Genomic DNA, 27,053 nt, shown 5'->3' on the forward strand with positions numbered 1-27,053 from the left:
AGGTTATGATTGTTGTTAAAACTTAACAAACTGGGGTTTTATATGCAAAATACAAGTATAAAGTCTGTGCATTTTGACAAGGCCGTAGCCAAGGAGCCAACATTGGGAGGGACCAAATCTGCCAGGAGGTCTGGGGGTCAGGAAAAAAATTAAAAATTTGAAAACTAATGCAGTAAATGAACACCCAGAACTGCAGTACATTGCAGTATGAGAACTCATAGTAATAAAAATGGCAATTTGTCAAGTTTATTTATAATTCTGATTACATTTACTAATGATTATTTTGGACAGTGCTGCGTGGTTGCGTTATATAATTACTACCTTGCATTTGTAAGATGCAAGGCTTTGCAAGCCCAGCTATAACTACAAAATATGTCATAATCCCCCTCTTTTTCATAGACGCAATGTCTGCACCATGTCTGGTGTGGTCAAATAGACTGGAAACAAATAACATAAAATGCAAAAAAATATAAAAGCATTAGAGGTCATATGTGCAGGTCTTGAATATCAATCAGCACTGAAGGTGAGTCCTAACATTCCTTATAGTAATGCTGATGTATTCCCAATGGGGGGCAGCATTGGACATCAGATCTTACATGACTGTGACTGCTGAATCTCAAGTGATAACAGTTTGAGAAACTCATTAAAAATGAGGCTACTGCACATTCAAATGGTTTTTGCACGCCATTAGTCAATATAATGATTAGACTGTGATTACATAATGAGCCATGTGAGTTGTTTTTGAGTGACTTTTGAATATTCATTCTGTTTTATTATCTGATAATGGATATTGAGTACAACACATCTAATTTATGAGAGCTGCTGTACCCTGCTGGTCTAGATTTGTCACTGACATGAATTGGAAAAATATTTGATCTCCTCACTAATAAAGTAAGGGAAGTTTCGTTGAAAATCATACATACCGGTAGATATTATTCTACAAGACATTCTCTTCTTAGGTTTAAGAAAGACATTTGTATTAACTGTTAAATGTGAAAATGTGGCAATGTCCCTACTCAAACAAGTACTGGGAAGAGGTATCCCAGTATATTGCTGATAACACTGACTCTGAATTTCCTCTTTACTGAGAAAATGTACTGTTTGGTATCTACAATAAAAATATATATATTTTTTAAAAGGAACTAATATATATATATTTTAGCAAAGTATTCAGCCATTCCAAAGCTGTATTTATAGAATTTGAGAATGAAACGACACAGCAAATTAAGACAACTTTTAATTCCTAAAATAAGAAAGCTGCAAAAGCCATTTATTTGTGCTCCTGGTTCAATGTTTTCATTTAAGATTCCTCCTGGCTCTGATGTTGTTTTGTTTGTATTATGTAGGCATGATTTCATCCAAAAGTTAGGCCTACTATGTGGTTTAGCTAGACCGGGGTTTCAAACTCATTTTAGTTCATGGGCCAGGCCAGTAAAAACGACTGCATAATAACCTATAAACAACAACAACAACAACAACAACAACAATTTTCCACATTCAGTCAGTCTGCTACTCACTTTCATTACATGTGACTTTTTTCATAATTTTCCACTAAAGTGAAGCTGTTGAAGCAGCAGATTAAGTCATCCCCTGCCTTACAGATCATTGACAGTACAAAGTTTTGTCAGTACCTCAGCAGCAGGGTTCTGCTAATACAGTTTTAAGATATAAGTCTGATACAGATTATTTTACACTTTAGCTGCTGGTGTACAATATTTTACACAATGTTCAATATCTGTAAACATGACCACAGTGAGTATGCATTGTTATTTCAGAGAGCTGTATTCTGGTCAGCATTTTACATGAAGTATCTACTCACTGTTTAACTTGCTCAGCCTTCACATGTGCATCAGCATGAGGTGTCCAAAGTCATCTAGTGGGCCAGATTGGACCCTTTGGCACTCTGGCCCCAGGGCCATATGTTTGACACCCCTGAACTAGACCTGCACACACATACATTAAAAAACACTATAAGACATAATGGGTTGCATGTTGATATATCCAAGAAAAGATCAAATAAATGTCTATGATTTCTATGCACACAAACCTATCTGTATTCCTATCCAAGTATATGTTTTTGTTTCACATTAGAGTCTGTCATAGTCTGGTGAGGAATGCGGAGCTGCGTGTCAGCAGCAGCAGGAGGAGAAGGAGGAGGAGGAGGAAGTGCTGCAGGCAGCTGATAGGACGTTTGCTAGCTGTTAGCCTGCAGACGACGTTAGCAAACAATATGACACCGACGTCGCTCGGGCTAAGGACTCTTCAGCTAAAATGCTTTGCGAGTTTTAACACTACTCCCCGTGTCTTAGGAAGGGCAATTCATATTCAGACGCTCACTCTAAACAAAGGCAAGCAAGACATTAGGACTGGTAACGTTTCTATTTGCAACATGTCAAGTGGATATTGACGTTAGCTTTGCTAGCTTGCCTAGCATCCTGTTACTGCTGTGACTTTAGCATGTTTTATTATTTATTGTGTGCTGAACGGCACCAACACTACACCACCAACACTACCTCTGCTTTATTCCCACACAATGCGTAAGTAAAATGGGGCTTATTGTTACACAGATATTGTATTGTGCTTTTGTTACGTACCTTTTAAATATAGGTTTCGGTGTTTGTTATATGAACTCTCGCGAGAACTTGTTTGTGCGACGCAATGTGGTGACGCCAATGTTGCCATAGTTACAGAGTACACTTACTTCCTTGCCGATTTACTTATTACACGATTTATTATGTCAGTGCAGTTAATGTAGCAGTTCTGTAGCAGGTTATATAAGCTACTAGAGTTACTATCACTTTGTGTTGTGGTGTATAATACTTTAACTGTTCAAAGTAACGTGATTTAGGGGCGGGGCTAATTTGGCGCAACTTGCAGCGCGGGAAATTCGTTTTTAAATAGCAAGAGCGCCAAGAAACTGGAACAGAAGCGTCAGAGGATTTTAGCTGTGCAGTAGTGTCTCCAATAGTTAGCTTTTAGTTCGTAAAAATCGTTTTTTAACTGTGCAAACTCTGCCAACATGCCTGTCCTGGAATTCACAGACGCATCTGCAATCTCTCCATCAAAGAGAGCAAGGACAGAGACAAAGCCTGCAGAAGACAGACCTGTCCTCAAGTTTGCTAAACTGTCTGAGCATGCCACGACACCTACCAGAGGATCCACTAAAGCTGCGGGATATGATTTGTACAGGTTGGTTATAACGTTACTTTGAATTAAAAATGGTTAAAAGTATGTTTTGGGTTCACTAATAACTTAATCGTAGCAGCGTGTGCACGGTTTTAAATACTGTGACCGCAAACATAAGTTTTAACAAGTCGATATAACGTTACAGTATGTGTGTTTGTAAAAATCAAACTGTAAAGTCCAGGTGAAATGTTTGAACTCTTAGCTTGTGTTCCTACAGAGGTTGAATGTACTTGCTAAATGTTGCCCTGTATAAACGTATCTGTTAAATGAAAAGACAACCAGCTAAACATGCTTCTCTGAATTTAAACAGTGCATATGATTACACCATTGGTCCTATGGACAAGGCCGTTGTGAAGACAGACATCCAGATTGCAGTCCCACATGGCTGCTACGGAAGAGTTGGTGAGTGTTTTGCATACTGATGCAACTCTAGCATTACAGGTTTTTCTTGTTTTGTTCAGTGCATGCAAATTAAAACTAGATTATGTTACACAAGTTGCAGAACAGCAGGTCAAAACTGTCTCCTTCCATGTTTATTCTTCCTTCTCAGCACCAAGATCTGGACTGGCAGCAAAACACTTCATTGATGTTGGTGGTGAGTCTTGGCCCATGTGACCTACTTATGACGTGTGCAGATAATGTGTCAACCCTTGTCATGTCTCTAACGTCTCTGTATGTCCTCAGCTGGGGTTGTAGATGAAGACTACAGAGGGAATGTGGGAGTTGTGCTCTTCAACTTCAGCAAGGAGACATTTGATGGTGAGTTGTGGCATCAGTGAAATATATCATCACCTTTTTATATTAAAGGTACCAAGAGTACCCATAGATTTTACTAGTAGGGTCAAAGCCATAATGTCCATGCTTCTATTTGAACTTTTTCTGGAGGAGCATGATGATATAAGGCTAGAGTGAAAACGTTCAATTTAATGATAATGAGAGGGTGTCATCATTCATGAGATTGTTTAAATCTGCCTCACGTCCCTTTTGAGTTATGACAATCAACTGTCTGCTGACGAATATCACCAAAAATCTGACATGTACATATGAGGTCGTATCTGATACAAAAATTGCATACATACTGACGTTGCCTTCCTTTTACGTTTTCTTGATTTAAGAGAACATAAAACTGGTTAAAAGTAATTTGAAAATATTTTTTAAAATGTTCAACCTGTAGTGTATTTTTTTTTTAAGCTCTATATTAAGTTCAACTTGTTGAAATATTTTGCTGTCCACATTTATTTATTCATCCTGCAAAGATGACATGAAAGTAGTTTGTACAGATCTAAAGATGCAGCACATATGTGCAGTTTCCAAATGATTGTCTAATCTCCTGTTCCTCTTCGCAGTGAAAAAGGGCGACAGAGTTGCGCAGCTGGTGTGTGAGAGAATCTGTTACCCAGAACTGGAGGAGCAAAAGGTAAACTGCGAGTTCAGAAGCTGAAACACACGCGTATACACTCTATTGCCAGTTTATTAGGTACATTAGGCTAAAACTAATGCAGTCTAATACAACAGCCCTGTAGTAAATCCTACCTTTGCGAAGGTTACAATGTTCAGTTTTTGTTGAAACTGTTTTAAAGAGGTTTTTATTCAACTGTAAGAAGTGTTTCTATTTAGTATATCCCTTTTTATATCAACGAAGATAGGTTAAAAAAACAGGAATACCTCTGCAATGCAACAGCACAACGAACAACAACCTCCAAAATGATCATTACCTTTTAATCAACACCTCTCTAAAACAGATTGAACAAAAACAAAACATTATAACCTTCATGGTTGTAGGGTTTATTGCAGAACTGTTGTATTAAGGCAAGAACCAGACAAGAAATCCACAAATTTAATTTTGCAACGTTTCACTCTAACAGATCTTGATCAGGCAAAATAGCTGGGAGCTTTTAATACACTGCCAATGTGATGTCTAATTATTGCCTTAATTTTTGGATGTGCCCTTTACCCTTCTTGTTTTAAAAGTGTATTAGACTCCATTGGTTTTGCTAAGTGTACCTAATAAACTGGCAACTTAGTGTACTTAACTACTATTAAGATTTTCCATTGAATGTTTGGCTTTACTGCAGTATGTATCATCAGATTAGTTTAAAATTCTAAATCCAAAAATGCATGGCTGTGTTCTTTTCAGACACTCGATGAGACGGAGCGTGGAGACGGAGGCTTTGGATCAACCGGACGCAACTGAAAGCAATAAATATATGTTAGATGTATATGTTAAATAAAGTTTGTGGGTTTGTACTTTTGAGAGTCTTGAGTCTTTACTGGGATTGTTACAGTTTTGAGTTCTGTTTTATGCACAAAAGATGTTTTCTAAACCTCCACATGGGGGCAGTGCAAGACAAGAGTTGCATCGCAACCTGATGAGTAATCCTGAACATGTTAAGCTCAGCTACATAACTGAGGTTCCTTTGGATTAATGTGAGTTTCACTAGCTAAAACATTCAGATCATGTTGCACCTCACTTGGGTTAAACACAGCTGAAGAAAAGGGGATTTCAAACATGAAGCTCACAGCTGTCCGTTGAAATTTGTTACATTCAATCTGGATAAAGGGGAAAGCACAGCAGTGAATACATATACACCAAAAATATGTTTTTATTGTGAATTTACAACTAAACCCTCACTGATGTGAACAGAGAACACAGACTGGTGTCAGGCTGGTCCGTGGCAATGCAGCACTGATTGTATTTGTGAGAGAATGTGTGGCCACGAAGACCTCAGTGCATAATCATGAAGGCCCAGGTTTGGCATCATCAATGTGTTGTGTGTGTGTATGTGTGTGCAGGTGTGTGCGAGTGTATGTATACACAGTTTACAAAGGAAGTAGTTGGTCATTATAAGCACCATTACAAACCCCTCTATTCCAGGGGCTTCCTCTAGTTTACAAATGCTTCATAGATTAAAAGTGGCATCGATTATTACAGTATAAACACAATTTACATGTAGTATAGAGGAGAGCAGACAGGCTATGAAGCTAGCTGTTACTGTTGCAAAGACATGAAATCTTCAGAATGACCAAGGGGATTGTATCTTGTCGACTACTGAGTTTTGAATAGTAGTACAGTGCATTCAGAAGTCTATGTGGATGTGTTGCTAGCACCAGTAAATATGAATTATTCTAGTCAGTAGGAAAGATGGAAAAGCATAGTTTAAATATGCAGTAGGAGTCATTCAAGCTCAGACATGGCTACATCTCAATAGTCCATAGTGGGTTCCTTTCCTCTCCTAAACATTCTCTAATAATCTTTTTGTCATCTTCACTCCATTAAATTAATATCTGGGGAAGGAAAAGTGTGTTTACGTTAATGTATCCAGGTTTGTTCAGTCATTTACCTGAGGGGAGGAAATGAATTTATTGCAGACTATTGGGACTCACCCTTTTCTTCCACCTAAGATGAGTTCTAAAAAACTCTGCCTTTAGAGCTTTCTGCAGTCCTCATGCCCTTCAAAGTGGCACCTGATTCCACATATCATCATACAACATTAAACCCTACAATTAAAAACCATTCACACTCTCAATAGTGCTTTACGCAAAGAGCTGAAGTTGTGTCAGGGCAATATGTCCTTCATTTGACTTTCATACTGCCTCACTCAGCTGGCATTTTCCACAGAAATTGTATCTATGATATGTAGAATCATCTTTGGCATTCAAATGACGCAGTCCCCCCCCACCCCACCCCCTTCTTGTCTCTTTGGTGGCGAGCCCTTCTCCCTGTCGGAGCAAGTAGAAGTTGCCCCTGAACCACTGATCCAGAGTCAGAGATGTTTGGCCTTTTTGGGAAGTGTGAGCCTGACACTGGATTAGCAGCCGCCGGCAACATCTGCCTGTCTCAGTCTTGTGATGGTTAATGGAGGATGATCTGCACCCTCATCTTCAGTATCTCTCCCAGCTGTCCTGTGAGGTAGTCTTTATCGTGTCGGTCCTCCAGCTCAGCCAGCTCCTTCTTCCTGTAGAGGGGCATGCTGCTGATCTGAAGGTAGTACGCCCCTGGGGGGAGGGCCTTCTTCTTGCTCAGATGCAGGTAGCTGACGCCCTCTCTCTGGTTGATCTTGAAGTAGCCGTCATCGTTTCCGTAGTCGATGTTGTACCGCACGTGGTCGCTGAGGGTGGATAAGGCTGGGGTGAACTCAAGGATGTGGTCGCGGCTGCTCAGGTCGCTGATGTTCAGGTGGAACTGCAGGGTGTCCTCGATGTCCACGCTGGCCAGGCTGACCTTGTCCTCAGTCAGCTGCAGAAAGAAAATGTGGTTCACATGAATTTAGTGGATATAAGACATGTGTCCTACAGTACAGTATGTTTACTATAATTAATAAAGACAGAGAAAGGAACAAGGAGTTAAAACGTACATACAAACAGTGCTGTTGCCATGACTTTAACAATAGTGAGGTCCTGAGTTCTGTCAGTGCAACCCTTTCACCTTCAGAAAGCTTTAACAAGAAACCAAAGGGAAGGTTTCTAACATTTTTTCAACCCTAGCCTGTATATAGAGATGGAAAACATTGCTCTACTTCCTTCCACTGTACAAAAGTAAAGCCAAAATATCCTGGATACTGTGCGCCATCTTGCACTGGTGACGTCATATGGAGCCAGAGTCTGCAAGTTCCCACCCATACATCTGTCCAACCAATCGCAAGCACCACCATTATCTTAAGCATACCGACTTGCACACATAGCCGTCAATTATGACATCACACCTCCTTTTTATAGAATCTAATTACTAATAATTAAACTTATCAGAAAAAATTAGCACTTGAGCATACATTGCATGACAAGAACTACCTAAAATGGCAGAAACTATCTTCTGCAAAAATGTATTTAACATGTTCTTTGATTTTTTTGGTTGGGCACATGTTCCATGTACTAACGTGAAGGGGCGGGGTTTATGACCTATGCTGCAGTCTACTAGGCTAGGGGGCAATCAAGATGTTTTAGTTCTCTATTGGGGAGCTGTCATGTCGTCTGTAAATATATTTTCGATAAATTTTATTTCCCAACATTAACATCGAAATGCTTTGACAAGGCCTTTTCCACGCTGCCCAAAATAAATTTCTGGAGGGTAAATGCTAAATCCTTTATTCATACCTTATTATTTTATCCTAAAAGTAGTAAAATCTATACATATTTAGTCAAATTATTGGAATCAGTTTATGAAACAACTTGCCTGTTTGAAAGAATACCCACAAAAATTATCATTTGTATAACAATTACTCACCCTGTCTTCTGCTGAATTTGTAAGAAAACTTAATTTGCTTTGTTTTGTCACATGCCTCAACGGTGAATGAAAACTCCAACAACAGAAATCATTCTTGATAAATTGAAGTAAAGGGGGCAGAGATTAACAACAGCAAAACTATATCAAAGCATATGTTTACAAACTCTCACACAACTCATGCAATATGAGTCAAGTCACATTTATCCAGTCGTATGATCAGGACTTCCACATAAACAGTGTCGAGCACAAATGAGTAACATGCCGAGGCAAGCACATGCGTTTGAACTTCGCTCAATGAAATGCATGAGTAGAGTTCAAACGGACTCTTTTACCCAGGCACGCTATGCATATGCTGAAGTGTTTTAAATAGCAAGGTTTCAACAAAATGTATGTTTGGAGAGTACTGAGTATATGACTGGATAAATGAGATTTGGATTATACTGCACAAGTTTTGTCAGAGTTTGTATCACTCAAGTGCCAAAAACTGCAGTTCTTTGAATGGCCACTTGAGGCTGGCTCCAAAAGCGAGTCAATCCCCATAGACTCCCATGTAAAAATGACCAACTTCACAGCAGAAATAAACATGTTTACAGCCTGGTACATAAAATGGTTTTGGTTTCTATAGCTAATTTTCTCATTAATGACAACTGTATCGGTGGGGGGGGGGGTGTTTATGTAACTCAGCACATTTAAATGTTGTTACACATATTTAAGGGTGGCTGCTTTAAGTGAGGCACTGCTGCTGCTGTTACATCCACCCCTCGCTCCTCCACAGCTCAACCTTCACATCCACATATGGTCACTACTGGCTTCAAAACAGCAAGATGGTGACGGCGGAAATGCTGAACTTGAGGCTTCAAAATGGCAGTCGACATACCAATAGACACAAGTTTCTCCAGTTTTGGATTTTTGGTTCATCACTGAGGTGTGCCACCCCACCTTCGTTATCTTGGCACACCTCAGTGATGAAGTGAGTAATTTGTATACAAATGATAATTTGTTAAACTATTCCCTCAAGTTTTTAATTGTTGAATGTTAAGGCCCTGTAAAGTTCCCCTGAAGAAAAAAGAGGACATGGCCTTGGCGTCTTCAGTGGTTGCTACAGCCCTGCATGCTGCATACAGACAGACAGATTACCTGCACATCTTCCACAGGATCCTCCAGTGTCGAGTTGGTGCTGCGACGTTTGCGTCCCTTCTTGGGATAGCCGTTGATCTTACACTCATAGCAGGCCTCAGGAGACAGAGAGTTATCATCCACCTCACCTCCCTGTCCACCACTGGAGCCAGCACTAGTAAAGCCCAGACCTGTGACACAGTGCCTGAAAAGAAAAGACAAAGCCATCAGTCAACCAGAATCTTTGACAAGCAGCTTTCAAACACAGTCAGTCACTCACGTACCCTTGTCCTGCACGGAAATATCCAGGTGGACATGCACAGAGGTAGCCCCCGTCCGTGTTGGAGCAGCCAAACTTGCAGGGGTTCTGGCTGGAGGAGCACTCGTTGACATCTGCGCAGCCTCCGCCTGCCTGCTCGAAGCCGGTGGGGCAGAGACAGCGGAAGCTCCCCAGGGTGTTGTGGCATGACGCTCCCCCGCAGATCTGGCTGTTCAGACACTCGTTCTCATCTGGGTCACAGGAAGTTGACGGGAAGTAAACAAACAAGAGGTTGTTCCAGTTAAAGGGCACAAACAATGCTGGGAAAATCTGCCGCGAACACTGTAAATATGTGGAGAGATTCAGACTAAAATTAGAGGTTTAGCAAACAAAAGCTCTTTATTTTGGGGTACACACCGACGCACACACACTGTATCACACTTTTATCTATGATTGAGCTACACTTTTATGTACTTACAGATTTTGGTGTTGTGTCTGTCCTTCAATAGGTTTCTTTGTCCCTTCAGAGTGAGATACTTTCATATGCCTCACAGGGTCTCTCTTGTTACCCTCTTAGTTATTTAAATGAATTAAGCGTGCATTTATAATTAATCTTTTTGGGGGTTGTGAGTAGGATATTGAGCATTTATTTTTAACACCACTTTTCCTTTTCTCATGACCTTACCACAAAGGGAAGGGTTGAACTTCCAGAGGAACGGAAAAACATTTTTGGCATATTTATATTTTAAGAGTGGCAGGAAAGAGGTGAAGGATGGATAACTTTGTTTTAAAAAGGCTCCAGGCTGGGCTGTAGTCCAGAACATCAAGGCTGCATGGTACATACTTTGGCAGGCAAGTCGTCAGGATGCCCCTAAAGGAAAGAATTTTTATGTTTGCTGATAAAAAGAACAGCGGTATAACTCACCCACACACTGGTTCCACTGGTAGTGCTGTAGGTAGCCCTGTGGACAGCTGCACCTGTATCCACCCACCAGGTTCTGACAGCCATGCTGACACCTGTGGTTCCCATCACACTCATCCATATCTGTCAGGCACAAACACACAACAAAACTACAGTCAGGGCCTTTTTTTATGGGATAAATCAGCTGATACTGAGGTTGGTAACATTTGTTGTCGGACCTTCACAGCCTTGTCCACTGGGATCTAATGAGAATCCCCGCTGGCACTCGCAGTTGAAGCTCCCTGGAGTGTTCTGGCAGGCACCGTTGGAGCCGCACAGATTGGGGTCTGTTGCACATTCATTGTTGTCTACACAGAGAGGAGGGAAGGTTCAGACCAGGGTAAAACTGGAAACATGATACAAAGACTGATTATAACCCTGATTTGGATGTGCAGAGTCATTTTAAAATTCATGGAAAGTCGACGTTAGTTCCAAAATATTGCGCAGATCCACCATGGACTGTGGGTGCAAATGATCTCACAGTCTGCAGGGGTTTAGGAATACAACCTCTCACCTACTGATTTGATCTCAGACCAGAAGAGGTAATCAGAAACATCAGAGTGTTAAAGTTCGTCTGGGACCTTGGGAAAAACAGTGTGACGAAATAAACCAAACACATCGCCCATTTAAAAGCTTTTGTCAAACATCACAAAAACGTTTGACTGTTGTGACTACAAACCTGAACGCAATCATGTAGTTAAAGCAATTCAGCAACTAAGATGAAAGCAGAGAGGCCAGTAATCTTTAAGTGTCAGCTGTTTAATGTGTGATTCTGGGTCTTTACACAGTCTTTTAATGTGTAACCAGCTTTAGATCTTTGTTTGCTGAACAATCAACATGTGGGACATATTGTAGTGCTCAAAAGCATGGAGGGGCCACTTTCTCTAAGCACTACCTGGCAATCCAAAAACAGATTTTAAACAAGCACTGCTTTACAGGAAGCGTCATTGTCAGTCAGTGTGACTGACAAATAGACACCTTAACCTTTTGTATACCGCATAAGGACACATAAACTTCTGTACAGCAGCAGCTTGACGGAGCAGATGTGTTGGAAGGAATAAGGTCTTAGGCCTGGTCTACATGGACATAGGTACTTCAGTAACGATCTCAAAAAAATCCTGTTCACACACGCTCTTATAAACAAAAACAAAAAAAAATCCATTCAGAAAACAATTGACAGTTGAAGCGCTGTCAAGAGCATGCCAAACCGACAGGCAGCGATATAGCCATGACATCATAACCCTAAATCTCCGCAAAGAAGGAGAGGATGTTGGTCAATCAGTAGTCTCGCCACCAGACAATCAGAGATCTCCGCCTTCTGATAGTCTGGTGTGTGTTTAACACTCCAGAGAAAACGGCCGGCAACAAAGCAACACGTCTTGCTTTTTTTAAAAGTACATGTCCTCCCGGAAATGTGCGCTCCCCCTTTTCTCGTCCGCAAGGAAACAAACACACAGAGAGCTTGAAAATGGATGCCGAGAGATTTAACACAGTTTTATCAAACGTGTGCTCAGTCCACAAGATTGTGGAAATGAAGGACTTACAGCGACTTTGTTTAAAACTTTTAACGCAGTCGGACTATATTTACGAGCACAAGAGTTCAGCGAGCCACCGAAGGACCGCCCTGTGGATTTACTATTGGTTCTGCAACGTAGGGAGTTTTTTAAACTCTGAAATTGTATCCGCCCATCTAAACACAAAATCAGGGAGAAAGACAACAGTCTTTAGTTAAGCAAAGCGTCTAAAGACTGACTTGTGAGTCTAGTCAATCAGCAGCCTATAAAAAGCTATTACTAGAGGACTACCTGGAGCAGTGACCTCCGTAGTGCTTTCTGACCTTTATTTGTGAACATGTAAAAAGTCCTGTTCGCAGGTTAGAACCAGCACTGCTTGTACACATCCACCATTGCACAAAATGCCACTTCATTTGTGACGCCTCACAAAGGAGATAACTGTGCACACTTTGCTGTCACAAGCCAAAAACTCAGTTTTCCTTGTCTACACAGCAACACTGAAAACTGAGTCACTGAAAGTCTTCACCCTGGATGGAGTCTTATAGAAGGTTTGCTTTTAGTGACCTTAAATGCAGTTTGCATGTGGAGGAAAGGTGAAAATCCATAAAAAAAGCTTTCTTTGCAAAAAAATATCTGAGTCCATGTGGACTAGGTCTTAGGCTACATCCACACAAATACATTTTCGTTTTAAAACATAAATATTGCTGCCTTTACACCTAGTGTCCACACTAATCCAGCATGTACAGACCCCTAAAATGGAGGAAAAAGCTGCTGAACCTGTTTTCATTTGAAAATTCTGGGGTTGCGTTTTAGTCTGGACGGATGGAAACAGAGACTTTTGAAAACAATGACGCAGACATTCATGTTCGCTTGCTGACTGGGTCTCAACAATCAAGCCAAAACATTATACCTAGGCCTACAAACCTTTTGTATCAGTCCTTTACCAATATGGCTTCCTCTGGCAATGGATAATGCTCCCAGTACTGCCCTTATAGTATGTTGCCAAATTAGCGTTATGGCAACTACCAATCTGTTTTTCGCCGACTTGACTGCCTTATTTTCATGTAACTTTCATTAAGTGTTTCACCTTGTCGTCAGTCCTCGCGAAGAAATCTCTGGTCTTACTTACTTTTCTATCGGATTATTTTTTATTAGTAAGCAACCAACGGCAGACAATCTGCTTCCTGTTTACATGCATGCCCAGTATATACGAATGGTAATGTGATATGCATTTTCAGACACTGGGTTTGGACAGAGATGATTTCTGAAATGGTGCTAAAATGCTTTTATGTACAGAGATCGTTCTCATTTGAAAAAAATGTTTTAAAATGGAAACATATTAGTGTGGATGCAGCCTTACATCAGTATTTTTGCAGTATTTTACAATGTGTCAGATCAATAACAATGTTCTTGACTAATGAGCACCTGCCCTGAAAGAGTTTGAGGTTTAGTGTGCTACACTTCAGTAAATCAGGGGTAGTTACTGAGGTATGAGTTGTTTTATGTCACACCCATGTTTCTCCAACCTCCTTAAATTAATAACACGTCCACACCTACTGTATGTCATGATTTGCCTGGGGTTATTCCTATGGTCAAAACTGAGGGTTCCCTGTCTGTGATTTGATGTGAGGTCATGGGAGCTGCTTTATGGTCTGGACTACTTGCACTACTTGTGGTAGTCATGGCGATGCACTGCAAAGTTCCATAACAAAGCATTGCTAAGCTGCCATGACTCCAACCCAGTCCAGCCTAATAAGATCAGTGTGATATCAGCCGGAGTCCATTAACTTGGAACGAGAGTTAGTAAAGGTTAGACAAGAGGGTGGTTCAGGGGTCTTTTATGAGCTGGGCTGGGAGATACTCGAAGACATTACACTGTGGGAGAACATATTGTGTGTGCATTTGACACGATATGGGAGTGGAGGCTGAATTCTTTTAAGCCACCGTCCCTTTTGGGAATACAAAGTTGCATAAAGAGTGTTTCTCATTACAAAACATTTGGATGTGCAGTATAACTACATTCTTCATGTGTTATATTTACCAATGCAGGCAGTATGATGCTGGGTGAAGCCAGGCGGACATTTGCAGGTGAACCCACCAATGGTGTTAACACATAAGAACTGACAGTTGTGCTGTTTGGTCGAACACTCATCCAGATCTGAAAAAGAGGAGAAGTAGTACAACATAAATCCAGCTATAAATTTAACTGAAAAGTTCAAACTGCCTTAATAGTTTATGTAGTGCGTTTAAGATCCTGTGGTAGGAGCAGCGTCAGATAACTACATGTACTACTGTATGGGCGCTGCTCTTTTCTGTGAGTCAAATTCCAGTCCTTCTACAGTCACTGACCTACAAATGAACTGCAAATGAACCAGACACCGGAAACATGGAGGGGGACTGCAGAGGGGGAAAAACTAAAGCTATGGTAAATAAAGATGAAAAGAGGACCTCAAAACTTGAACACCACGAGCACACTTGTTTAGACTCACAAACAGGTCTGATAAACAGAAACACTGCCAGATGCGCTGTGTCACAGGCTCTGAATGTAGGGTACACGTTCATGAGCAGACGCATGCACGTGGACACACCGGTCCAAATAGAGCGTCTCGGGACAGTGAGCAGAACACTGGCAGAGGGCCCGGCCCACTCAGCACTACAGTGTTTCTAACCTGGAAACTAAGTCAGGCAAAAACTTCAGCTATATTGTCCTCGAGGGGAAATTTGTCTTGCAGCCAAGTACCTGCTTCTGGTCGCCCTCTTTCCGAGAGCATGCTGCTGAACTCAAGTGATCTGAGCAGAGCTGGGCTTAAAGGTTCAGTGTGTAAGATTTAGGGAGATTTAGTGGCATCTAGTGGTGAGGATTGCAGATTGCAACCTGCTGAAACTTCTCCTGGTTAGAATTACTTCGGTGTTTATTGTTCAGGAGGTTTTTAGCAGGAGCTGAATTATCTGCAGAGGTCTCTTCTACTCCAAAACAAACCTATACCAGACAATTAAAACCGTTAAAAACACTAAAATGCGGTTTTACATGACAACTCAGTGTTTCTCCTATGCTGTTTGGCATGTCACAGCTCGCCCAGCACCTGCTATGTGTGCTCATCTTATTTCTGATCCAGAGTTTAAGGTTTTTTCCCGGGAGCCGAATTATCCGCAGAGTTCTCTTCTTCTCCAAAACAAACCAATCCAATGATTTAAACCAGTAAAAACACTGAATAAAGCAGCTTCACGTTAAAAAAAAAAAAATCAGTGTTTTTCCAATGTTCTTGTTGCGGAGGGGCTGCTAACGACAGTGGCTGATGCAGAAAAGCAAATGGCCCTATCTAGAGCCAGTGTTTGTCTTGTCTATTCTGGGCTACTGTAGAAATATGGTGGTGCAATATGGCGATCTTTGCAGACGAGGACCTGCTCCTGATGTCCATGTAAACTGCTCATTCTAAGCTAACCAAACCACGATTCTTATTTTCAGGTGATTATACACTAAAGAAAACATACATTATTTTATATTCCATTTCTGCCAATATATCCCCATAAATCTACACACTGGACCTTTAATGTAGGCTACGTATGAATATTGTTTTGCAGTGAGTGTGTCACCTCTGCAGCTCTTTCCATCTTCTTGTAGGATGTATCCGCGGGGGCAGGAACAGAGGTAGCCTCCCTCTGTGTTCTTACAGATGAAGTTACATGGCTTCGGTGCCTGTATGCACTCATCCACATCTAGACGGAGAGGGAGAGGGTGATGGTCAGACAGTGAGAGGGAGAGAGTTTGATCCTGTAGCCATAAATTCCACAAGAGGAGATGGTGAGACAGACAGACTCGGGCTGCATTTTTCAGGGGAGTGTGCGGGCAGTCCACCCACGTAGCTTTGTATCTTTACTAGACAGCAGGAATGAGAACGGGAGGTAGGCATGGTAGGGAAAGAGTCCATAAAGTGTAAGTGCTGGGGGTGGAATGAAGCCTTACCCACACACAGTGTGCCGCTGATGTCGTTAGTGTAGCCTGGTTTGCAGGTGCAGCTGTAGGAGCCCAAAGTGTTGATACACTGACCATTCTTACACAAGTTGCCCATCACACGACACTCATCAATATCTGGATAGAAACAAGAAAAGTTAGCTCCACATAAAAAAGTCAAGACTGAATGGAAATAAGCACAAACTTCTTGTGTTTATTTGAATATCCCTAAGTGTTGTGTCAAGTTTAAAAGTATTGATTTTTATCGGTAGTAAAAATGTTGTGAGCAGGGGCCCTTTAAAAAACACTGCCTGATGTTTCTTTTTTTCAAAAACAGATCAAACTGTATAATTGTTTTCTTGCTGTCTTCAGGGTTTGATTTGCTGATATCATAGCGAATAAATGCAATGCTTTCCTGCAGGCCTGTTTTAAATCTTGGATGCTGTAGCTTCCATGAAAACCAAGACAGGTTTTCAAAATGAATCCAGCTTTCTACTGCAAGTTACTATCATGAACTTCTTAGTTCACCAGAGGCACAGGAGAAAAAAGTTTTCTTTATTTCTGAATTCAGTGTAACATGGAGGCGAGTAAGCACGTGTTCTTTTAAGTTACATCTTTTCAGCAGTAAGATACCTCTGCCGTCAGTGGTGAAACCAGGTCCAAGAGGACACATCTTCTTGTACTGAGTGGTCCCGGGCAGGGGGCAGAGCTCACAGTTGGTGCCCCAGCCTCTACCTCCATCACAGCAACACTCCGACTTGGTCACCAAGTTTCTGTTACTCGAAGTCATCTGACACAGAGTGGTCAGAACTTCAGTGAAACAGAAGCCTTCGCGATTATCTGGAGGGTGGGAGAGACGGAGAAAGGAAACGTGAGAGCGAGACAAACAGACAGAAGGACAAACAAAGAGGTGGGCCTGAGGAAAGCAGACCAAACCACCCAGACAGGACCTGGCCTCAGAGAACCAGACACTAACAGATAACCCACATTGCTCTATCACTACTGTCTGTAAGGAGGAAGATAGCCATATAACCACAGAGCTAGCGGAATCTCCCTGGTGGTTTTCTCTCACTAAGTTCAGCACATCATGTCTATCCAAAAGTATATATTTAGATTAGGGAGGAAGGCTTTGAAAGGATTTCCTTGCCCCTATCTTGACAATTCCAGACACATGGTTTTTAATGAGACGGAGTCATGGAATGGTCAAATTACTTTCTTACCTCGTCAGCGAAGATTCACTAGCATAAAACATTTCTATTTAAATATAAAGGGCATAAAATCTGTAAATTTTTAACATCTTGGGAGTAATGGTGGCTATGCTGAAGGTTTCCAAACTGCTAAGTAATGTGGGTGATTGAGTGAGATGTTCATCAGGTCCCTGTCTCAGTGATTGGAACATGTTCACTTAATTTAAACAAGACCTATTATGCTTTTCTTCATTTTTTGTCATAATATTTCAATGGATGTTCATATTAAGCATGGCCAAAGTTTCACATAATGAGGTAAACATGTCTAGAAGTAATCCCTGTGAACAAAAATCTCAGGCTTCAGACCATTCTGAATACTTTGGCTACAAGCTGATGTCAGCTCGTGACAGATTTCTTTATATGGTCATCTGCTCTAGGCATGCTACTGCAAGTGTTTACATTATGTAGCCTACACTGCTATATGTAGCTGCATGCTAACCTCAGGAAAATGTAATCCCGTTTGCTGATGTTGTTAATTTCTCCCGATTTCAGATCACATTCCTGCTCAAACATGTCCAGTTGTGTTTAGAATTCTTTTATTGGTGATTTTTCACAGTAGAAAGTGCTTACACTCTGTTAAAGTCATTCCCCAGCTGCAATGATGGTGCAGAGACACCAAAAGTGCAGATTCGAAAGACCCTGAAACACTGACCAATCAGAGCAAACCAGGCCTTTTTGGGGAACTGGGGCTAGAGAGACAGGTGCTACATGCACTGACAATATTCCCCTACATTAGATGCACTATTACTTCATATGATGCAATGTGTGCATGTGCAATACTACTTCACATCATATTCAGTATAACACCACCATTTTAGTTTTTTCCACCATTTTAGTTCATTTTTAGTAACTCTTGTACTTATCTTACTCCTATTGTTACTCTATTAGGCACTGGTTTTTGCTTCTGCTCCTTGAAAACACTTCTATCTTGTATATTTTGCCAGAAATTTAATACTGTTTCTAAAACTGGGCCCAGTGAGCGACCCTGACCCGAGGAACCCACTGTTTGTGAATGGTTAAAATTGTGGTTACTGTACTTTATTTGAAGCATTCTCTGGCACAAAAATTTCCTTCGGGATAAATAAAGTACTGAACTGATCTGAAATGGAGCCTTCTCAAAAAGAGAGTAATCATAGGTGTTGAGTATGAGGAAAAAAGTGTTTTTTTTTTACCATTAATGCATGTAAACATGTTCTGCAGAAAAATAAAATATCTTCTTGTGCATAAATTTGCAATTATAATAACACTGTTATGTCCATATCAACTAGACTAAACTAAAAAAGGATGCTACTAAATAAAAAGTGTTTTCTTCTGACTTTAAATGTATGACCTAATTTCCTTCAAGCTGACTTAATGCAAGGAGCTCCCTCTGAACACACTGAAGAGGCAATAAGGACACAAACTCAAATAAGTGTTACAGTGTCATAGTAAAAAACAAACATACAGTAAGAGCAACCTATACAAATTGCTAACAACGTACGTACCGATACATTCAGTCTGTGTCGGGTTAGCGACGAATCCTTGGTCACATCTGCAGCGGTAGCTTCCAACTGTGTTCTCACAACGGCCATTCTTACAGATACCTGGTTTGGCTGTACACTCATTCAGATCTAACAGAGACACGCACACACACGGACAGTGTAAACATAAAATGGAAATATCTGTTGCATAGGACTTTCTGTTGAACAAAGCTACAGTGGAAGTTCAATCAGAAAGTCCGCACATCAAAAACATGCAATATTTATTGTGGCAGGTGTTTGCAAACATGTCGACACACCTTCCTCTGATTTTTATAGTTACACTTAAAAAATCTGCCACTTTTTCCAGGGCCAAAATACAACTCAATCATGCTTCTTGTTAAGTATAAACATATTTAAATTTCCCCATTAGCTCATCATGATATCGTCTTTCGTTGCAACCCAATGCTCCTCCTCCTCTTCCTCTACACCACCACCAACATCTAGGACTTGAAACAACTCAGCATCAGTGACACAGCCTATAATAATAACAACGGCCATCATCTCACCTACAAACACAAGCCTATATCTTAGAGGTATACAGTGCAGGATTGGTCTTCACTGCCAGTGAAAGTGAACGTAAAAGCAAACCCCAGATTTACTCTTGTTTGGCGTTTCGGCGCTGAGTCTCTTGGATTCATGCTGCTTATGCTCTGGCACCTGGTCGCTACCTTTTTATATTGCAATGACCTCACCTGAGAGCTTTTAGAGCCAATAAATGTCCCAAACACAGAGTATAGGAAAATACAGACAGAGGGCAGAGTCTCTACAGAAAAATACACAGCCACACACTTCTAGCATGCCATAAGTGATGATTGAGAGCGATTACTTCTGTATGAGAGGAAAATCCTGCATAGTATACCTTTACATTTTTTTACAATCTTTGTACCTGTGGCAGGTAATGAAACCTCTTAATCGTGTTGGTTTCCTCTGGTTTGCAAAGGTAGGATTTACAATATAAACTGTACGCAGTTTTTTAAAGTGAATATTCACCAATATTCACCCTGATATTTCTGACTGAAGCAGCTGATAACTGATACTTCATACAAATATTCAGAGTTTAACGTCTGATTTTTGTGGCATAAATAGAAAGGATTACATGGGTCCTCTGGAATTTCATTTGTCTCTGATGGCTCAAGTCCATTGTATGACAGTAACAAGTCCACTAATTATCAGGACATCAGGACAGAATATGGGGGGGTTTAACGACTCCTAAAGTGGAATTAAATCCAGAATAAACACGAGCTTTATACACTGTTACACAACAGTGAATGAGTATCAAAACAGATTTATTTCATGCAAAGTGAGGCCAAGATTTGAGGCCATAAACAAGAATGACGGTTCATTATTAAGTGCAGTAGGACACTATGATTATCTCACCCATGCAACCGTCCCCGCCGGGCTGCCGTGTGTATCCAGGGGAACAGATGCACATGTATGTACCAATCAGGTTCTTGCAGGTCATGCCTCTGCTGGCACAGTCATCAACACCATCTTCACACTCATTCTGGTCTGGAAAACAAACAGTATGTCATGAGTAAGAGGATGCACGAGTATGAAGAAATATATGTGTAAGCATGCATGTGCGGCAATGACACTGGTGATGTAATGCAGACACACTGCAGCACTCCAGAGTTTAATGTAACCGCCTAATCCAACACTGAGCTCTGTAGTGCTAACAGGCGTGTGGTGGGAGGCTTGGTGGTCTGTTTGGAGCTCTAATGCAAACAGTGACGCTATAGACACTGACAAGTTCCTCCTGTCTCAGCGCTTCCCTCCAAATACAACCGTTGCCATGGTGCCCATGCTATCTGAGAAAGCGGAGGTGTAAACAGTGACTCGGCCGGCTACAGTTTCCAGAGAGTGTTTTAAGATCGTCCGAGACAGAGAGCTCTTGAGGATCTCACTGAGATAGTGTGTTATGTAACTTTTATGGATGGGGCCAGCATGTCTCTGTGAGGTACTCAGTTTATTTCCTACCAACACTTTCCAGTAAATGGACTATGACTGAGAAAGTGGAGTGTTATGAGCGAGTCGTTTAACTGTAGTACCTTTACACATCCTCCTGTCCTCTCGCAGCACGTAACCTGTGGGACATTTACACTCGTACGAGCCCACCACGTTAACACAGCGGAAGGCACACAGTAGAGGATTCTGGGAGCACTCGTTGATGTCTGGACAAGGGACAGAAAGCAACAGGTTAGAGTCGTGTAGTGCAGGACCATAAAGACTGCGTGATGGAAGTGAGAGTGCAGACATAATTTTACATACCTTCACAGGTCATCATTGGTCCAGGCTCAAAGCCGTCATCACACGCACACTCAAAGCCACCAATGACATTAGTGCATGTGCCGTTGCCGCAGGGATTGCCAATTTCACACTCATTAGTGTCTGTATTGAAAACAAAACCCCATTAAGCATGTTAGCATTGGATCATTCATTATAATAAATCATCATTCCACTACTATTATGAATATGACAATATTCTGAATTTGATACGGGTGTTGAAAACAGCATACTCAGTTTGGATATTCTGAATTACGCCTTAAAGCTCAGACATACTGTCCACATTTAACTTTGAGGACGGCTGCGGTCACACTGATGTGCACCTTGTTCTGTTCATAGTACAACTGAGGGTACGTGTCAGCCCCCAGCAGGAAAAAGGAGGGCTGGGAGGTGAGCTTACCGTCCTCCTACTGTCTACACTGGGTGAAAGTGAAACTGAGAAGACGCAGCTGGGTTTGGAGTGAATGTCTGTCCAACTTAAAACTAACGTCAGTGTGATGAGTCGGCAGGCTTGATTGCAGTGTTTTGGACTGGACTGGAGTTTAAAACAAGAGATTGGAGCAAGCACAGTCAGCGTGCTTGCTATGTGTACAGGCCGCGCCGTCACAAAAAATGGGCTGCACATGGACGTGCAGACCCTTGTGGACATGGGCGGGTGATGACATGAATGCCACAGGGAGCAAAGCAGACTTTCGCAGACACACAGACACGGAAACTATAAATTGGCCCTTATTCCAAATGTAGCATTTACCAAATAAAGACATGTGGGATATGCAGATATTATTTGGGTTTTAGGAGCATTCTTTAAAACTGTCAGTAAAGATTCTCAGTAATCCAAGTCATGGTAATCATAAGTGCTATAAGCTCACATGTGACCTCAACGACTCTGTAAGGGTTCACACCCATGGAGTTAAAAGCCTGCGACTCTGTACCAGGCCGTTAAAACTGAAGAAGCCTCTGTGACGAGAGGTGAAACATCTTCAAGAAACTCAAGCAAGTCCAGTTGCCCACGATACAGCACTTATGATTCTTTAAAATTGTATTCAGCACATGTGGAATATGCAAGGAATATAGAATAGAATAAGAAGTAAACTGGCCTTCACACTCGACTCCACTAACGTCCAGACGATATCCCATGGGACATTCACAGCGGAAAGAGCCATCTATGTTGATGCACTGGCCATTGATGCAAGGGTCATTGAGACATTCATCAATATCTACAATAAAAACAGAAAGAATTACATTTGATAACTATAATACAAACACAGGACAGCGAGGAGTCAGTGTTAATGACACACATACCTTTCGGGGTGTCATCATCCCCCCGTGTATATCCAATAGTAGGACAGAGAGCAGGATAAGCCTCTGGAAACACGAGATGTGACAAGTCATGAATACCATTAAATAACACATGATGTAGTGCAACAGCTTGTAATTCTCTGCGTGTGTGTGTAGAAGTGTACGCACCCTCTCCCTTGGTGGGGCAGATTTCACAGGGGTCTCCCCAGCCTTGACCAGGCATCCCAGTACAGCAGCACTCTGCCTTGGAAGTGTTCTGAGGCTTTGGAGCCAGACAGCGCCCATTCTCAAACCTGGTGTAGCAGTAGTTCACACGCACATCTAAGGGTAAACACACACACACACACACACATGCACGCACACACACACACACACACACACACACACACACACACACAAACAGAGGACAAAAGTAGAGAAAAATCAGAGACTGAAGGAAACAAATGGAAGCACAAGTGCGCCAGTTCTTTGTCGTTTATTCCACCACCAGGATTTGGACATTTGGGGAAATTCGCCTCTTTCTTTTCTTGTATAAAGTTATGTGAGAAAACTGATACGCTCTCATGTCTGCCCATTAAAAGTGAAGCTACAGCTAACAGCAAGTTAGTTTAGCTTGGCATAAAGACTGGAAACAGGGGAAGACAGTTAGCCTGACTCTGTCCAAAAGCTGAAGAAAAAAAAAAAAAAAATCTAACTCTAATGCTCATTTATTAAAAGAAATTATATGCTGTTTGTTTAATCTCTGTAAAACAAGTTTTTACATTTAATCAGCACATAGCCCTCCATAAAACTGCATTCCCAAGAGTCTTTGTGTACCTTCTTAAATCAGGTATTTTATAAGTATAATAATGACCCTAATGGAATAGTTTTAACTTAATAACATAAAAGTCTGATTTAGATTCTGTCTATACATATACAGATATTATTAGAGTATTTTTTGAATTATTTTTTGGATGACTTTCCTCTACATTTTGGCCTCCCGTCCACAAGCGAAACGAGTTTTAAGTCACCAAAATGGAGATCTTTCAAAGCGCCTTTGAAGGTGCAGATTTTTCAAAACTCAAATTACTGTATATGCATGTGGACATGTTACGCAGCGTTTGAAAAACATGAATTTGCGCATGCATGTTGGTACTTTGTGTAATGAGCATGAACAAGAAACAACAATGGAGAAAAACCAGTTTGCTAACATTTTGTTAGCACTGCTTGGGCTAATGACTGCTTTACAGTTAAACTTAGTATTGCTGCACCACTTCACGAACAAATGGAGGCATCTGCTGCACCAAATGTTTTTCCTCCACCCCAGTGTCTGCAGTTTAAAGTCAGAAACAATGGTTTTGGATCAGGCCCTATCAAACAAGCACATACTGGGCCACTTTTCAGAGTGGCATTGCTGTCGCTGAGAATTAGTAGGAAAACTTTGGCATGCTCAGAGCATCACTCTTATTTTTGAGTATGCTCCTTCATACTTAAATTGACTTGGAATCAACACTGTGACGAGGGGAGACTGCTGAGGACAGCTAACGCCAGGGAGCGTTTGAAGTCTTTTTTGCACTCGAATGTGGACAAAGATAACTTGTTAAATGAAGGTCATGTGGACAGAATCTTTTTTGAAAACAGAGGGGAAAAACAGGGCCTTAGTGAGCATACCATTAGTTTGAGAAGTTTTAATGGAAGTTTAATTATTGTTGAACTGACATTAAATAATACATACATTTTTCTTTATATTAAAATATTATTACCACTTCAGTTCTCTGTGAGGTAAAGCAAAAACAAAATTCTTTAAAATTTGAAATTTATACTTACTTATTTATACATACTCACACTTTTGCCTGATGTTTATCATGCAGTAGATTATTATATATATTATATATTATATTAATTACGGCCATCGCAGAGATTTAGACGGTTTTCAAACAAGCCCAATCTTAACCCAAAAACCAAAAGCTGCCATGGACTCTGCTGGAGCTTCCTGCTCCTCTTAACCCCACCCTCCTGCTGCTCCTCCTGCATACACTGCTCTGCTCATTCTCCAGTCAGCACCTGCCAGCTTTTCCCGCCAGCACACCGTCCACAGCCATTGGCACTCCCCCTGTATTGACTGTCAGCCTATCAGTGATCTGCCTGCCCAGTCTGCCACACACCTGTGGCTCGTCTACCTTTCAGTGCACATACCAGTCAGTTTGCCTTTGTTGTTGCCAGGTTGTAGTTTGTGCTTGTGTTTGTATTACCTTTTTGGATTTTAACCTGTGCCTGCTTACCTGGTTTGAACTTTTGTCTGATGCCTCTGTACCTCTGCCTGATAATCTTGATTTTTGGTTTTGACTCCTGGAACTGTCTGTACTTTGACCTGCCTGAAAACTTCAGTGAAGACTCAGTTTTTGTCTTACTCCTGCCTCTGCCCTGTGATTCTGCGTGTGGGTCCTCTCTGGTTAATGACAAACAGCAACGCTTTAAAAGGACTAAATGATGAACAATTTGTGTCATGTTTCTGTGGCCAAATAGGACTCCATTGTACTGTGGAGCTATGTCCCATGCAGCACTCATGCCCATAACCTTGATAATGACAGCACTGAGTTCAGTGATACGTTCACCTGTAGGTGCTGTAAACTTACCAAAAGTACAACTGTTGAAGCATTTTTCTTTTGAACCAAATTTTCAAATTCTTTTTGGCAAGCAATGTGTAGTGAGGACAGAGGCTGGCTAATTATCCAGAATGATCTGTGCTTGCCAGTCTCTCTCTCTTCCTGCTTCTGAGGGCTCTTGTTCCTCCTGGACTAGGCAGGCACTTACTTGTAATGAGAAGCATATGGCCGTGCTCTCCTGCTAGCACTGGCCTTCACTGAACTCAACACAAATAAGCTTTCTGACCACCATAGATCACACACACACATACACACACACACACCTGGCTCAGAGGCAAGGATCACATACATGAACACCTGGCACTGTGAAGAGAATGTCAAAGAGCGTCATGTTACTTTCCTCCATGAAACTGATTTGTCAGCCTTTCCGCAAAAGAGATTTACGGCGCTCTGTGCGCAGCTGTTGTGCAAGTGTGTGAGAGCGCATGCATATGTGCATCGGCACGTGCATATGTCATTCTTATTTTGTAGTTTGTGCACTGACATATGATACAAATGTTAACAATTGTGCTTTCTTGATATGACCCCTTAAAATGTCTGCGCTGTCATTTTTTTAAACCAGAGATAAAATTTAACACTGAAAGAAAAATAAAGAAAAACACGAAAAAAAGAAGAGAAAACTATGAAATAAATAAAAACTTAGCCAACAAGAGGTCTGACAGTGGTGACACAAATCTGATGGTGGTGATTTAGTGGTCATGATTATGGAAATTTGCTAAACCACTACAGCATTATAATTAAAAACATATTATTAATTGGGGATTGGTGGCCCAGTGGTTAAGACACATACCATATTCTGTTATTGCAATATCCCATGTCGGATTCCAGCCAGGGACCGATTACAACTCACCCCCCTGCATCTCTCCCCATGTTTCTCTACTATCAGTGACTGCTAAGTAAGTATATATAACTGATTGGATTGTCTGGGGCTGGTGCCTTGTCACTTAGCATCTGACGAGCTGATTTGAGAACAAGAACCAGTCCAGCTAAGCCTGAATTTTCATTTCCTTGGCCAGTGAAGACATGACCAACCCTTCTCTTCCTCTGATTTGCTAGTACTCATTGCCTTCGTTGGTTGGGTTGGTTAGGTGTAGGCAAGAGATGTGGAACTGTTTGGGGTTGGGGTAACAATGTCTAGGTAAGCCAATCAGACGCAGAGTAAGACAAAGTAGAGCAGGTCATGCATCACCATCCTAAGAAACGCAAATGGTTGCTGCTACGTTTTTACCGGTTCTGGATTATGTTGATCTGTTGTGCTTGAATTCATCTGCACATTGTTTGCACATGTTGGATACTGCATATCATAGTACACTGAGATATGTTACAAATTGTAAAGCCCTCACTCATCACTGTATGCTTTATTCCAGGGCTGGTTGGCAGTCTTTGACCTTTTGTAGGCTCAGTCACTGTTATTTATACAGCCACACTAGGTAAACGCCCTTTGTACATTTGTACTTTGATTGATCAGAGATCTGACTGTAGCTACAGTCTGAGATCTCAAGATTTAGTTTTGCTGTCTGTTCCTAGTGCGTGGACTGAGCTATGAAAGACAGCTTTTATGAACTCTGCTCCTCTCACTTGAAATAACCTTCAAAAAGATTTGATACCAAGTGAGCTGGTTGTTTACCTGACTGGCTCTCATAAGTACAAGGATGAATGAGTCGGTTGGGTCTTGTCATTGTGCACAGGTGTTCTAATATTTTTACATGTTACTGTGTATCTTCTATGATTTTTAATTTTGTGATTGTTTGGCTGTAACATTTTGGGTGCTGCTGTCTTGGCCAGGTCCCCCTTGTAAAACAGATCATTGAGCTCAACGGAGCTTACCTGGTTAAATATGGGTTAAATAA

The 27,053-nt window shown here is 41.3% G+C and overlaps 2 protein-coding genes and 1 long non-coding RNA gene across 9 annotated transcripts in view; 1 reads left to right on the plus strand and 2 right to left on the minus strand.

The window, feature by feature from the left end:
• LOC126390275 (uncharacterized) overlaps positions 1-2,214 on the minus strand; it is a 24,001-nt gene extending 21,787 nt beyond the window's left edge. For 2 of the 3 annotated variants that reach the window (XR_007569980.1, XR_007570040.1), the window contains exons 1-2: positions 2,048-2,214; positions 1,820-1,943 (exon numbers count right to left, since the gene is read on the minus strand). This is a non-coding gene — a long non-coding RNA (uncharacterized LOC126390275). The remainder of the gene's footprint in view (positions 1-1,819; positions 1,944-2,047) is intronic. The other variant, XR_007569994.1, reaches the window with a different exon arrangement.
• dut (deoxyuridine triphosphatase) lies at positions 2,183-5,433 on the plus strand. Of its 4 annotated transcripts, none has more exons than XM_050041352.1 (7): positions 2,183-2,369; positions 3,042-3,189; positions 3,497-3,588; positions 3,737-3,781; positions 3,871-3,945; positions 4,533-4,603; positions 5,324-5,433. In XM_050041352.1, the coding sequence occupies exons 1-7, from the start codon at positions 2,231-2,233 to the stop codon at positions 5,378-5,380; spliced, it is 627 nt and encodes a 208-aa protein (XP_049897309.1). In that variant the 5' UTR covers positions 2,183-2,230; the 3' UTR covers positions 5,381-5,433. The 4 variants fall into 4 exon arrangements, with proteins under 4 accessions (XP_049897309.1, XP_049898063.1, XP_049899654.1 ...); XM_050042106.1 differs by having other exon boundaries at positions 2,183-2,348; XM_050043697.1 differs by lacking the exon at positions 2,183-2,369 and adding an exon at positions 2,376-2,537.
• A 332-nt stretch (positions 5,434-5,765) lies between these two features.
• Positions 5,766-27,053, minus strand: part of fbn1 (fibrillin 1) — an 83,810-nt gene continuing 62,522 nt past the window's right edge. For both annotated transcript variants that reach the window (XM_050071172.1, XM_050063308.1), the window contains 16 exons: positions 22,727-22,879; positions 22,562-22,624; positions 22,357-22,476; positions 21,245-21,364; positions 21,025-21,147; positions 20,354-20,485; positions 18,941-19,066; positions 16,843-17,049; positions 16,222-16,347; positions 15,852-15,974; positions 14,299-14,415; positions 10,923-11,051; positions 10,708-10,827; positions 9,808-10,033; positions 9,545-9,728; positions 5,766-7,423 (listed from right to left, as the gene is read on the minus strand). In XM_050071172.1, the coding sequence (XP_049927129.1) occupies positions 7,040-7,423; positions 9,545-9,728; positions 9,808-10,033; positions 10,708-10,827; positions 10,923-11,051; positions 14,299-14,415; positions 15,852-15,974; positions 16,222-16,347; positions 16,843-17,049; positions 18,941-19,066; positions 20,354-20,485; positions 21,025-21,147; positions 21,245-21,364; positions 22,357-22,476; positions 22,562-22,624; positions 22,727-22,879 (2,453 nt within the window). In that variant the 3' untranslated portion in view covers positions 5,766-7,039. The remainder of the gene's footprint in view (positions 7,424-9,544; positions 9,729-9,807; positions 10,034-10,707; positions 10,828-10,922; positions 11,052-14,298; positions 14,416-15,851; positions 15,975-16,221; positions 16,348-16,842; positions 17,050-18,940; positions 19,067-20,353; positions 20,486-21,024; positions 21,148-21,244; positions 21,365-22,356; positions 22,477-22,561; positions 22,625-22,726; positions 22,880-27,053) is intronic.

This window comes from Epinephelus moara, chromosome 1, assembly GCF_006386435.1.
Source record: "Epinephelus moara isolate mb chromosome 1, YSFRI_EMoa_1.0, whole genome shotgun sequence".
Classification (NCBI taxonomy): domain Eukaryota; kingdom Metazoa; phylum Chordata; class Actinopteri; order Perciformes; family Serranidae; genus Epinephelus; species Epinephelus moara.